The following is a 14,483-nucleotide window of genomic DNA, read 5'->3' on the forward strand; positions in this document are numbered from 1 at the left end:
ATACTGTGAGCAAAAGTGCACACCCCCAATAAGGTGCACACCCATTTGGGCTTCATTTTATTGATCTGTCAGCAAGGAGAACTAGTGCTATTGGAGTCCTTTTGAAAGACTATGTGGCTAATAGAAAAGGAGTACTTGTGGCACCTTAGAGACTAACCAATTTATTTGAGCATGAGCTTTCGTGAGCTACAGCTCACTTCATCGGATGCATACCGTGGCTAATGTTGAGGTTATAGCCGTGGAACTTTTAACCCACTCAGAAGACTGTAAAGTGCCTGTGGAGTTGCTGATGGTGTTTGGCTTAAAGAACTATCTGGCTGTATAGAAAGGGTATGTAAGAAGGAAGACTATAAAAGCACTTTGGAGTGCCTTTGAAATAATGTTGTCCTCAGGAAATGGGAGACCAAGATACAGTCTATTAATTAGGGGCCTTACTCTTGGAAGATGACCAGCAACACTCCTATTGATTTGAATGTGATCTGGAAAAGACTCTAAGGGTATGTCTACACTACGGAATAAGGTCGAATTTATAGAAGTCGGTTTTTTAGAAATCGGTTTTATAAATTCGAGTGTGTGTGTCCCCACAGTAAATGCTCTAAGTGCATTAAGTGCATTAACTCGGCGGAGCGCTTCCACAGTACCGAGGCAAGCGTCGACTTCCGGAGCGTTGCACTGTGGGTAGCTATCCCACAGTTCCCGCAGTCTCCGCTGCCCATTGGAATTCTGGGTTGAGATCCCAATGCCTGATGGGGCTAAAACATTGTCCCGGGTGGTTCTGGGTACATATCGTCAGCCTCCCGTTCCCTCCCTCCCCCCGTGAAAGCAAGGGCAGACAATCATTTCGCGCCTTTTTTCCTGAGTTACCTGTGCAGACGCCATACCATGGCAAGCATGGAGCCCGCTCAGGTAACCGTCACCCTATGTCTCCTGGGTGCTGGCAGACGCGGTACGGCATTGCTACACAGTAGCAGCAACCCCTTGCCTTGTGGCAGCAGACGGTACAGTACGACTGGTAGCCGTCATCGTCATGTCTGAGGTGCTCCTGGTCGCCTCTGTGAGGTCGATCAGGAGCGCCTGGGCAGACATGGGCACAGGGACTAAATTTGGAGTGACTTGACCAGGTCATTCTCTTTAGTCCTGCAGTCAGTCCTATTGAACCGTCTTATGGTGAGCGGGCAGGCGATACGGACTGCTAGCAGTCGTGCTGTACCATCTTCTGCCGAGCAGTCATGAGATGTGGATGGCATGCAGTCCGTCTGCTGCCAGCCAAAGATGTAAAAGATAGATGGAGTGGGTCAAAACAAGAAATAGACCAGATTTGTTTTGTACTCATTTGCTTCCCCCCCCTCCCCTGTCTAGGGGACTCATTCTTCTAGATCACACTGCAGTCAAGGTGCAGCGAGGTAAATCTAGCCATGTATCAATCAGAGGCCAGGCTAACCTTCTTGCTCCAATAAGGACAATAACTTAGGTGCACCATTTCTTATTGGAACCCTCTGTGAAGTCCTGCCTGAAATACTCCTTGATGTAAAGCCACCCCCTTTGTTGATTTTAGCTCCCTGAAGCCAACCCTGTAAGCGCCCCTCCCAGCGTCAGAGCAATGGCAAACAATCGGGCATCTGAGAGTGCTGTCCAGAGCAGTCACAATGGAGCGCTCTGATGGGGCTAAAACATTGTCGCGGGTGGTTCTGGGTACGTGTCGTCAGGCCCCCGTTCCCTCCCTCCCTCCGTGAAAGCAAGGGCAGACAATCATTTCGCGCCTTTTTTCCTGAGTTACCTGTGCAGACGCCATACCACAGCAAGCATGGAGCCCGCTCAGGTAACCGTCACCCTATGTCTCCTGGGTGCTGGCAGACGCGGTACGGCTTTGCTGCACAGTAGCAGCAACCCCTTGCCTTCTGGCAGCAGACGGTGCAATACGACTGGTAGTCGTCCTCATCGTGTCCGAGGTGCTCCTGGCCGCGTCGGCTGGGAGCGCCTGGGCAGACATGGGCGCAGGGACTAAATTTGGAGTGACTTGACCAGGTCATTCTCTTTAGTCCTGCAGTCAGTCCTATTGAACCGTCTTATGGTGAGCAGGCAGGCGATACGGACTGCTAGCAGTCGTACTGTACCATCTTCTGCCAGGCAGGCAAGAGATGAGGATTGCTAGCAGTCGTATTGCACCATCTTCTGCCAGGCAGGCAAGAGATGGGGATGGCTAGCAGGCGTACTGTACCATCTTCTGCCAAGCAGCCATGAGATGTGGATGGCATGCAGTCCTTCTGCACCGTCTGCTGCCAGCCAAAGATGTAAAAGATAGATGGAGTGGGTCAAAACAAGAAATAGACCAGATTTGTTTTGTACTCATTTGCCTCCTCCCCTGTCTAGGGGACTCATTCCTCTAGGTCACACTGCAGTCACTCACAGAGAAGGTGCAGCGAGGTAAATCTAGCCATGTATCAATCAGAGGCCAGGCTAACCTCCTTGTTCCAATAACAACGATAACTTAGGTGCACCATTTCTTATTGGAACCCTCCGTGCAGTCCTGCCTGAAATACTCCTTGATGTACAGGCACCCCCTTTGTTGATTTTAGCTCCCTGAAGCCAACCCTGTAAGCCGTGTCGTCAGTCGCCCCTCCCTCCGTCAGAGCAACGGCAGACAATCGTTCCGCGCCTTTTTTCTGTGCGGACGCCATACCACGGCAAGCATGGAGCCCGCTCAGCTCACTTTGGCAATTAGGAGCACATTAACCACCACACGCATTATTCAGCAGTATATGCAGCACCAGAACATGGCAACGCGATACCGGGCGAGGAGGCGACGTCAGCGCGGTCCCGTGAGTGATCAGGACATGGACACAGATTTCTCTGAAAGCATGGGCCCTGCCAATGCATGCATCATGGTGCTAATGGGGCAGGTTCATGCTGTGGAACGCCGATTCTGGGCTCGGGAAACAAGCACAGACTGGTGGGACCGCATAGTGTTGCAGGTCTGGGACGATTCCCAGTGGCTACGAAACTTTCGCATGCGTAAGGGCACTTTCATGGAACTTTGTGACTTGCTTTCCCCTGTCCTGAAGCGCATGAATACCAAGATGAGAGCAGCCCTCACAGTTGAGAAGCGAGTGGCGATAGCCCTGTGGAAGCTTGCAACGCCAGACAGCTACCGGTCAGTTGGGAATCAATTTGGAGTGGGCAAATCTACTGTGGGGGCTGCTGTGATGCAAGTAGCCCACGCAATCAAAGATCTGCTGATATCAAGGGTAGTGACCCTGGGAAATGTGCAGGTCATAGTGGATGGCTTTGCTGCAATGGGATTCCCTAACTGTGGTGGGGCTATAGACGGAACCCATATCCCTATCTTGGCACCGGAGCACCAAGCCGCCGAGTACATAAACCGCAAGGGGTACTTTTCAATAGTGCTGCAAGCTCTGGTGGATCACAAGGGACGTTTCACCAACATCAACGTGGGATGGCCGGGAAAGGTGCATGATGCTCGCATCTTCAGGAACTCTGGTCTGTTTCAAAAGCTGCAGGAAGGGACTTTATTCCCAGACCAGAAAATAACTGTTGGGGATGTTGAAATGCCTATATGTATCCTTGGGGACCCAGCCTACCCCTTAATGCCATGGCTCATGAAGCCGTACACAGGCAGCCTGGACAGTAGTCAGGAGCTGTTCAACTACAGGCTGAGCAAGTGCAGAATGGTGGTAGAATGTGCATTTGGACGTTTAAAGGCGCGCTGGCGCAGTTTATTGACTCGCTTAGACCTCAGCGAAACCAATATTCCCACTGTTATTACTGCTTGCTGTGTGCTCCACAATATCTGTGAGAGTAAGGGGGAGACGTTTATGGCGGGGTGGGAGGTTGAGGCAAATCGCCTGGCTGCTGGTTACGCGCAGCCAGACACCAGGGCGGTTAGAAGAGCACAGGAGGGCGCGGTACGCATCAGAGAAGCTTTGAAAAACAGTTTCATGACTGGCCAGGCTACGGTGTAAAAGTTCTGTTTGTTTCTCCTTGATGAACCCCCCCGCCCCTTGGTTCACTCTACTTCCCTGTAAGCTAACCACCCTCCCCTCCTCCCTTTAATCATTGCTTGCAGAGCCAATAAAGTCATTGCTGCTTCACAGTCATGCATTCGTTATTCATTCATCACACAAATAGGGGGATGACTACCAAGGTATCCCAGGAGGGGTGGTGGAGGAGGGAAGGAAAATGCCACACAGCACTTTAAGCACAGCACTTTAAAAGTTTACAACTTTAAAATTTATTGAATGACAGCCTTCTTTTTTTGGGCAATCCTCTGTGGGGGAGTGGCTGGTTGGCCGGAGGCCTCCCCACCGTGTTCTTGGGCGTCTGGGTGTGGAGGCTATGGAACTTGGGGAGGAGGGCGGTTGGTTACAGAGGGGCTGCAGTGGCAGTCTGTGCTCCAGCTGCCTTTGCTGCAGCTCAACCATACACTGGAGCATACTGGTTTGGTCCTGCAGCAGCCTCAGCATTGAATCCTGCCTCCTCTCATCACGCTGCCGCCACCTTTGAGCTTCAGCCCTGTCTTCAGCCCGCCACTTACTCTCTTCAGCCCGCCACTTACTCTCTTCAGCCCTCCACCTCTCCTCCCGGTCATTTTGTGCTTTCCTGCACTCTGACATTATTTGCCTCCACGCATTCGTCTGTGCTCTGTCAGTGTGGGAGGACAGCATGAGCTCGGAGAACATTTCATCGCGAGTGCGTTTTTTTTTCTTTCTAAGCTTCACTAGCCTCTGGGAAGGAGAAGATCCTGTGATCATTGAAACACATGCAGCTGGTGGAGAAAAAAAAAGGGACAGCGGTATTTAAAAAGACACATTTTATAAAACAGTGGCTACACTCTTTCAGGGTAAACCTTGAAAGTTAACATTACATACATAGCACATGTGCTTTCGTTACAAGGTCGCATTTTGCCTCCTCCCACCGCGTGAACGGATTTTGGTTGAATGCCAGCAAACATACACTGCAATGCTTTGTTCTACAGTGATTCCCCAGTACGTGTTGCTGGCCTGGAGTGGTAAAGTGTCCTACCATGAAGGACGAAATAAGGCTGCCCTCCCCAGAAACCTTTTGCAAAGGCAGAACCGCAAATGCCAGGGCAAAGTAATCCTTTCACATGCTTGCTTTTAAACCATGTATAGCATTTTAAAAGGTACACTCACCAGAGGTCCCTTCTCCGCCTGCTGAGTCCAGGAGGCAGCCTTGGGTGGGTTCGGGGGGTACTGGCTCCAGGTCTAGGGTGAGAAACAGTTCCTGGCTGTCGGGAAAACCGGTTTCTCCGCTTGCTTGCTGTGAGCTATCTACAACCTCCTCCTCATCATCTTCTTCGTCCCCAAAACCTACTTCTGTATTGCCTCCATCTCCATTGAAGGAGTCAAACAACACGGCTGGGGTAGTGGTGGCTGAACCCCCTAAAATGGCATGCAGCTCATCATAGAAGCGGCATGTTTGGGGCTCTGACCCAGAGCGGCCGTTCGCCTCTCTGGTTTTCTGGTAGGCTTGCCTCAGCTCCTTCAGTTTCACGCGGCACTGCTTCGGGTCCCTGTTATGGCCTCTGTCCTTCATGCCCTGGGAGATTTTCAGAAAGGTTTTGGCATTTCGAAAACTGGAACGGAGTTCTGATAGCACGGATTCCTCTCCCCAAACAGCGATCAGATCCCGTACCTCCCGTTCAGTCCATGCTGGAGCTCTTTTGCGATTCTGGGACTCCATCATGGTCACCTCTGCTGATGAGCTCTGCATGGTCACCTGCAGCTTGCCACGCTGGCCAAACAGGAAATGAGATTCAAAAGTTCGCGGTTCTTTTCCTGTCTACCTGGCCAGTGCATCTGAGTTGAGAGCGCTGTCCAGAGCGGTCAGAATGGAGCACTCTGGGATAGCTCCCGGAGGCCAATACCATCGAATTGTGTCCACAGTACCCCAAATTCGAGCCGGCAACGTCGATTTAAGCGCTCATCCACTTGTCAGGGGTGGAGTAAGGAAATCGATTTTAAGAGCCCTTTAAGTCGAAATAAAGGGCTTCATTGTGTGGACGGGTGCAGGTTTAAATCGATTTAACGCTGCTAAATTCGATCTAAAGTCCTAGTGTAGACCAGGGCTAACATTGGTTTAATCTAGGATTTCAACTAATTTTGCATAGTGGTAGTGTTATTTTGGTAATGTTAGACGGTAGCTGGCCCGCTGAAGCAGCCAGGGGCCCAGCCTTCAGGCTGACTGGCTCCACAAGGGGGAATGAGGCAACTTGGGTTCACCTGGGAGTATTACCACACTGAGTAACTGGGAGGGAGGTAGTTAGGCAGGGAAGAAATTGGACATGCTGAAAGGCTCAGAACCTCCGTTAGTACAGACTCCTGTGGAGAAAGGAAGCTCTGCAGAAGGGGAGCTCATGTGGAGCCTGAACTAGGCAAAAGCTCTGCAGGCTGGGAGGCCTAGGAGAGACCCTGAAGAAGCAGGGGGGAGATGGCAGAGTTCTCCAGGCAGTGCAGAGTCCAGAGGCCTTACAGCAGAAGGGCAGCTTCTGCTGGAATGTAGACACACACACTCTTGTTTTGGGACTTTTATGTGGGGACTGAGGTAAGAACCTTGACACCACTGTACAAGTGCCCCTTTCAGAAGGCTTTTATTGGAGGGAGATCTACTTCTGTAAAGTAGATTGTTTGGCTTCTCCTGGTCCTGGCTGTTTAAGTGACTTCATTGAGGGGGGGGGAAACTGAGGCAGGCCACAGCAATGCTGCATGCCACCAGAAGGGGGTGCTTAAGTGGTGATGGTGCCCCTTCTTTACGCACATTTACATTTGTCAGGAGTGTCAGTGTTGGTTTTTTTCCCCCTCTCAGGAGGTCAGCTCTCGTGAGATCTCTAGCAACTTGGTCTGAAATACGGAGGATTTTGGCTGTCTGAGAACTGGAATTAGAAATTCAGTTCCTTCCTGTTTTAGAACCAAAACCATAGGTGTGGCTCTGTATCCAGGGCTTTGAATCTAAACTCCTTCCCCTCTATAGAAATACTCATAATTTAATACCTTTATGAGCCAAAAATTTGCATTTTTTTAAAAAAAGGGAAGTCTAGACATTGTCATGATTGTTATTTAAAGCAAACAGCCAAATCTTTAGTGTGTCCAAAGATGGCAGCAGTAACAAAAAAATGTGAGAAGTGGGAACCTTACAGAAGTATTAAACATCTTAAATGACAAACCTATAATTTATGAAAGAAAAAGGATTCTCTGAATGCATGTTATATCTTCAAGTTCCAAACTGCAGAATTCTTGCAGAAATTGGTTTCTGCCTAGAAAGAGATAATGTCAGTCAAGATGCTTGCTCCTCTGATCAGCTCTCTGCTCCTACTGAAGGGGAGAAAGCCTTCCCATTCACATAACAGCATTCACTGCATAGCTGAAAGTTAAAATACAATTCCATGTTCTTTCTTGGGGTTCCATCAGCACTTCAAAGGGGGCAACCCCCCCACTGTGAAATATATATTTTTTTAAAGTGCTTTTCTAATTTTCATGAGATCAAGACAACATAAATATGTTCAAAAATTTTAATTGAAAAATGCAGTTTCATTGAAACATTTTCTCAGGTCCAGGATGTTGGGGGGTAGAGAGAACCAGACACCTTCACCCTACCCTCAGAAGAGTCAATAGCTTATTGGCTAGTGGTGCTCAGATGGGTAATGGGAGGCAGAGGGCTTGTTCACATTGCCCTGCAGTTAGGACTATGGAGGTGTAAATAGCAGTGTACCCTGAAGAGCTGCTTTTGAACTACCCCATGTGGACGTTGCAGACATGAGCTAAAAGATTCCTGGTTCACATTAATGTCGTCCTGTTTGAAGAGGACTTTTACATTAATGCCAACTGGGAACCTTTGAACCCCTGCCTGCAATGTCCACATGGGGGAATTACAGCTCAGCACTTCAATGCACCCTGGTATTCACACTCCAAACTGCAAGTGCATGTAAATATAGCCTCAAGTCCCTGCTCTGCCTGATTTGGGTCTGTTTTTCAGTCTCATTTGTTGGAGCTGTTCCACTTTGTAATACTAATTAAATATTCTTTGGGCCAGAGGGAGATACTAATGATATTCTGGCAGTGTCCGTTTGTGTAAAAAAATTTGAAAGGTTTTGCTTTTGTTTTGCATTGGAATGAATGCAAATTTTGACAGGTTTCAGAGTAACAGCCTTGTTAGTCTGTATTTGCAAAAAGAAAAGGAGTACTTGTGGCACCTTAGAGACTAACTAATTTATTTGAGCATAAGCTTTCGTGAGCTACAGCTGATGAAGTGAGCTGAAGCTCACAAAAGCTTATGCTCAAATAAATTGGTTAGTCTCTAAGGTAACACAAGTACTCCTTTTCTTAATGCAAATTTTGCAACTTTAAATTTTTTCATGAAACAGAATTGTTTTCTGGCCAGCCCTATTCATAGACACTTGGTGCCAAAATGATTATTTGTTTGGGGGCCTTTTTCTGCCAAGGAATTTAAAGGCTTAATTTGACTTGAACAAGTAGTTAACTAAAAAGGAGAGAGTCCACTGCAACTGAAGTAAGCATGGTTTTTACTCTATAGCCTGTCTTAGCGTTTTATACTGTTGTTCATTACTTTAGTATCTGAGTGCCTACCACATAAAATTAGTTTCAGTAGTGAAATCTGTTGTGGACTTCATGGAGTCTCTGGCACTTTCTCTTTGGAGAAAAAACTCTGGGGTAGGGTTTTTTGTTTAGATTTTATTCGTGTTCTCTTTATTTTGTAAGGTTTAAGGATTGAAGCGTTTTCATGTTTTGAGTGTTAGTCTTATGATGGAAAGACCTTTTAAGTACGGAGAATTAATGTCAGACAATTCTGACAAGTATTGTATATTAGTTATTCCTCATGGAAATTATATCAGGTGGCTTCTGATTTCGCTTTGCTTAGTAACAATTTTTTTCTAATAGCTGTATCTATTTGAAGTCCAGTTTAGTGAAACCGTGAATGTTCTAAATAAGTTTCCCAACAGATTCTTTCTGTAATGCTACCGAATTAGGTCTGAATTTCCCCCCATCACTCACCCACATAACTCCCATTTGTATGTGAGAGGAAGTCAAATCTAAGACTTACTTACAGACAGGAAAACTTGGAAAGCTCATTTGATGAGAACTTCATTCAAATTTTTTTCTCTAAAAAGCAAGTTTGCTAACAGACTTGTATTCCAAAGATAAGCTGCACTGAAGTTCTCTGGAGGTAACAAAAAGTACTTCCAGGATCACCGACAAACCTACATACATGCCTCCTCTTCTTTTCTTAAATGCATATTCAGTTAAAAATCATGTGAGACTCTGCATTGACCAGTAGCTAAGGCACAAGTCTGGCGCAGGAGAACTGGGTTTTGCTCCTGACTCTTACTAGCTGTGATCTTGGCCAAGTCTCTTAACCAATCTATGCCTCCATTTTCTCACTGTGGCACCTGTCCACTTTTTGTAAAGCATTGTCACACCGATGGATGAAACATGCTGCATAAGTATGAAGCAGTCTTTCTTTTTCTTTTTGTTTGGAGCAATGTCTATGACCCTTTGTCTTATGGTGCTGCACATACGTGTACATAAGAGATGGAATGTAACAGAAAAAGAAACGCTCCTCAGAGAGGCAGGATGCTTTCCTTCCACCCCCACTTGCTTCAGGATGGTGGTAAATTACTGTTGCTGTATGGTCACAGATTACATCCCACACCCTGTGACAACTAGGCTCAAGGCTCTACACACTCCCCAGCCCACTCCATCCACTGACTGGTGGGGGAGATGCTCCGTCTTATGCGCCTACAAGGCATCATAGGCCAGGCCATAATCTGGCTCTCTTGTCTCTCTAAAAAAAATAAAATAAAATTTGAAACTATATTGTGTAGTCCAGTGTTAATCTCAGTAAAGTTGGTGACCTCAATGAGAGTAAATATACCAAAAATGTGCAAAAGCAATATATACCAAGACAAATATACAAAAATATTCAAAAATGTTAACAGCATAATCTGCTGTTTTGTACTGCAAAAGAGGCATGTCTAGGATCTTCAAAGCCATAAGTAAATAGATTGCAATATATTTGATATACATACCAATGTATTTTAGATGGTAATAGCCTTATTGGAGTTTTAATCTTACTAAGGAAAGCAGGGAGTGTGCTCCAGTGATTAGTGGGCATCTGAAAAACTGCCTTCTATTCCTGTCTGTGCCCCCAACTTGCTACATGAACTTGAGCAATCACTTAAGGTAACTGGGGGTGAGGGGTTAGACAGCTTATCTGTAAATTGTTGATGATGATGATTGTTTGATAAAAGTGTAGTTCTACAGCAGATATCAGGTTTAAACTCTAATTCTGATTCTGTGACTACAGAGCTCTAAGAATTCAGGAGCACTCCGAGATGCATCCCCGGCCTAATGCATGCTGTCTCTGACACGCGCCCAAGATAAATCACATGTTCTGAAGTTTCAGAAGTAATCACTTTGATTTGGATTGCATCCTACAGTAGCTGTGATGCATCAATTCCAGAAGGAATGATTGCATTTCATCAGCTGATATCTGAATGTGTCAATCCTGAAAAGTAATTTGACCTTTTCCTAGGAGCCATATGCAGAAGATGGCACCAAACTGTCTCAGATCAATCCAAATGTAGCATCACTGTCATCGTATGAAATCTTGAGACACTATCTTTATTGAAAAGTGATGAAATGCTTATGAAAAGAGACACTGCACATTTCTTATTGCATTTTGATGCTGAAACCCTGTAACAACTGAAACAGTTGTGGAAATGGATATTAAAATATCATACACTGTTCACACATATAGCTAATTTTTAAATGTTAACTAGTAAAAGAAAGGATAGTTATACTTTAAAATATTAATAGTGGAAACTATAATGAAGGTAGCAGAAAAAATCTTAGCAGATCATATTCTGGTGGGAAATAAATATTTTTAGATGTACTATTCTACAGGAGGCAAAGCTTTCTTTTAATTCATTTAATTAAAAAAATGAATGTGTCGGAATATAGTAACTTTAATGTTCTTTATTTGTTTCAATGTTTTCCCTTGAGAGTACTGAAAATAACTGCAAGCTATGATCACATTCTTTTAACTTTCCCCAAAGCAGAGGATTTTAAAATTCTATAAAGCATTCACAGCGGCACTAGATGGACAGGTTTCAGAGTAACAGCCGTGTTAGTCTGTATTCGCAAAAAGAAAAGGAGTACTTGTGGCACCTTAGAGACTAACAAATGTATTTGAGCATGAGCTTTCGTGAGCTACAGCTCACTTCATCGGATGCATACCGTGGAAACTGCAGCAGACTTTATATATACACAGAGAATATGAAACAATACCTCCTCCCACCCCACTGTCCTGCTGGTAATAGCTTATCTAAAGTGATCATCAGGTTGGGCCATTTCCAGCACAAATCCAGGTTTTCTCACCCTCCACCCCCCCACACAAATTCACTCTCCTGCTGGTGATAGCCCATCCAAAGTGACAACTCTCTACACAATGTGCATGATAATCAAGTTGGGCTATTTCCTGCACAAATCCAGGTTTTCTCACATCCCCCCCATCCCCATACACACACAAACTCACTCTCCTGCTGGTAATAGCTCATCCAAACTGACCACTCTCCAAGTTTAAATCCAAGTTAAACCAGAACATCTGGGGGGGGGGGGGGGAGGAAAAAACAAGAGGAAATAGGCTACCTTGCATAATGACTTAGCCACTCTCAGTCTCTATTTAAGCCTAAATTAATAGTATACAATTTGCAAATGAATTCCAATTCAGCAGTTTCTCGCTGGAGTCTGGATTTGAAGTTTTTTTGTTGTAAGATAGCGACCTTCATGTCTGTGATTGCGTGACTAGAGAGATTGAAGTGTTCTCTGACTGGTTTATGAATGTTAGAATTCTTGACATCTGATTTGTGTCCATTTATTCTTTTACGTAGAGACTGTCCAGTTTGACCAATGTACATGGCAGAGGGGCATTGCTGGCACATGATGGCATATGGTTTAACTTGGATTTAAACTTGGAGAGTGGTCAGTTTGGATGAGCTATTACCAGCAGGAGAGTGAGTTTATGTGTGTATGGGGGTGGGGGGGATGTGAGAGAACCTGGATTTGTGCAGGAAATAGCCCAACTTGATTATCATGCACATTGTGTAAAGAGTTGTCACTTTGGATGGGCTATCACCAGCAGGAGAGTGAATTTGTGTGGGGGGGGTGGAGGGTGAGAGAACCTGGATTTGTGCTGGAAATGGCCCAACCTGATGATCACTTTAGATAAGCTATTACCAGCAGGACAGTGGGGTGGGAGGAGGTATTGTTTCATATTCTCTGTGTATATATAAAGTCTGCTGCAGTTTCCACGGTATGCATCCGATGAAGTGAGCTGTAGCTCACGAAAGCTCATGCTCAAATAAATTGGTTAGTCTCTAAGGTGCCACAAGTCCTCCTTTTCTTTTTACTAGATAGACACTCCACGAGTTCGTTTTTTATCAAGGAAAAAAAGAAAATAGCCAGACAAATGGTGGAAAATGTGCTTAATCCCTGTTTCATTATATTTGATTGTTGTCGTTGCCTCCGCACAAATACCAGCACTAAATGAAACACATGCGGGAATACCACACTATTCAGCAGACTTGTGCAGTGTAGTAATGGAGCTATATGTTTGGTAAATGTGAATTAGTGATGGTCTTATGCTTCATTTTATATTCGTAAGCAAACAACTTATTTTTTGTTTATAATGGGTGCTTGCTGCCCTTGAACTTTTCTGAGCCTTGAGGACTGAAAGCTGAAAGCAACAAAAGGGATGAGTACCCGGGGAACTAAGGGTAACACAACCATCTGATATAAGAATTTAATGAGCTCTCTTTCGACACTGTAATGTGTCTTAGCAAGTTTGTCTAGTGAGCAAGGCCAGAAGCCATATGTAGATGAGTTTTTCTTGTGACTTGTGCTTGCCAGACTGCTGCAGCTGCAGGGAATATTTGGGTGATGAAATGATATTGCACATAATGGGGTTGAAGACAACTACAAGTCATCTCCTTCAGGGAAGTGTACTGTGTTCAATTTTTAAGTGAGCTAACACTGAAAGTCAGAAGTTTAAGCTTGTTTTAAAATACCGCAAAATCTGTGTAAGTGACTTTGAGGAAACACGTAATAAATACTAAGTGCCAATTGCTAATTAGCTGTCATGCTTTCTGGTGATTGCTTGATTGGTGCTCCTTGGAGCTTGTGTTTATCACCTTTAGAAACCCCTGTATTTATAACACCTTTTTGTGAGCTGAGCTGCAATTTCCCTTTTTATGTGATTCTTGTAACTCACAACTAATCAAAAGGCTCTGAGCAGAAACTGTAGAACAGTAATCCCATGCATATGGGTACAGTCTAATATTTAGAAAGAATACTACAGAGGCAATCTGTGAGATAGCTCTGAAAACACAAAGATGCCATTCTCTTGGTTAATGAATAATGTCCTCACAGAAACCCGTGATCAGTGTGTGTGTGCTTATTTATTCAGGTTTATTTCAAAGTGTACATCCCAAGTCCTAGACGTTTGTAGAAAACTTTAAAACCTATCCCACTAAGTATCAGTATAACAGACAATGAGGAAGGATGGTCTTGCAGTTAATGCAGTAGACAGGGACTCTGGATCTGGGTTCAGTTCCCGGCTCCACTGCAGACTGACTTAATTTATATGCAAAGTGGGAATGATGATACTTTCTCTCACCCATCTCTTTAGATTGGAAGCGGTGCTGGTTTAAATTATTTCAATGAAGAAATGCTTTTCCTTCAAAAATGGAAAATGTTTTGCTTTTGATGGGAAAGAATCTAGTCATGGAAATAACTTCAACCAGCTCTGCCTACAATGAAAAACCAAAACATTTTCAGTAAAAATTTGGGTAATCAGTAAAAGCTTTTGGTTTTCAACAGACAAAATATTTTACCAAAAATGTGTTTTGTTGAGAACGAACACCTTTCCCTTACACATGCTTTCTTTGAAATTTCCCATGAGAAATAATTGGCATTTTCCAATCGGCTTTAATTATCAGCTCTTCAAAGTATGGACTGCTCCTTACTATGTGTATTTACAGTTCCTAGCAAAATGGGGCGATTCTGGATTGAGACTTCTAGCTGCTCCTGTAACACAAATAAATTTACCCGCCTTCCCCCAAGCCACTCCACTTGTTACAGTAAACCATCTATGACATTTTTTTAATCATACTACACTAGTAGTTTCTATTACCATCTCTCTGTAATCTCATGCTCTAGGGAAAATTGACAGATATTCACAAGTGCAGGAAAATCCCATGAGGAGAGGGGCAATCTGTTAAGTAACTGGATTCCAAGCCTTTTAGAATTTTATAGGTTACAACTAACACCTTAACCTCTAGCCAAAAAATAATCCGAGACCAGTGCAGATTATTGGAACAGTGATTTTAAGAGCTCTGTATGCAACGCCCCAACCGACGGAGTGGACAGATG

At 44.8% G+C, this 14,483-nt stretch overlaps 1 protein-coding gene and 1 long non-coding RNA gene across 2 annotated transcripts in view; one reads left to right on the forward strand and one right to left on the reverse strand.

Annotated features, from left to right (window-relative positions):
• The window catches only part of LOC125620785 (uncharacterized), a 299,119-nt gene that overhangs the window by 88,881 nt on the left and 195,755 nt on the right, over window positions 1-14,483 (forward strand). The gene's annotated exons all lie outside the window — the stretch shown is intronic.
• On the reverse strand, window positions 4,227-6,114 carry LOC142068631 (uncharacterized). The gene is made up of 2 exons (XM_075118230.1): window positions 5,172-6,114; window positions 4,227-4,783 (listed from the first exon to the last, which is right to left on the reverse strand). The coding sequence occupies exons 1-2, from the start codon at window positions 5,749-5,751 to the stop codon at window positions 4,227-4,229; spliced, it is 1,137 nt and encodes a 378-aa protein (XP_074974331.1). The 5' UTR covers window positions 5,752-6,114.

The sequence above is a fragment of the Caretta caretta genome, chromosome 12, assembly GCF_965140235.1.
Source record: "Caretta caretta isolate rCarCar2 chromosome 12, rCarCar1.hap1, whole genome shotgun sequence".
Taxonomy (NCBI): Eukaryota; Metazoa; Chordata; order Testudines; family Cheloniidae; genus Caretta; species Caretta caretta.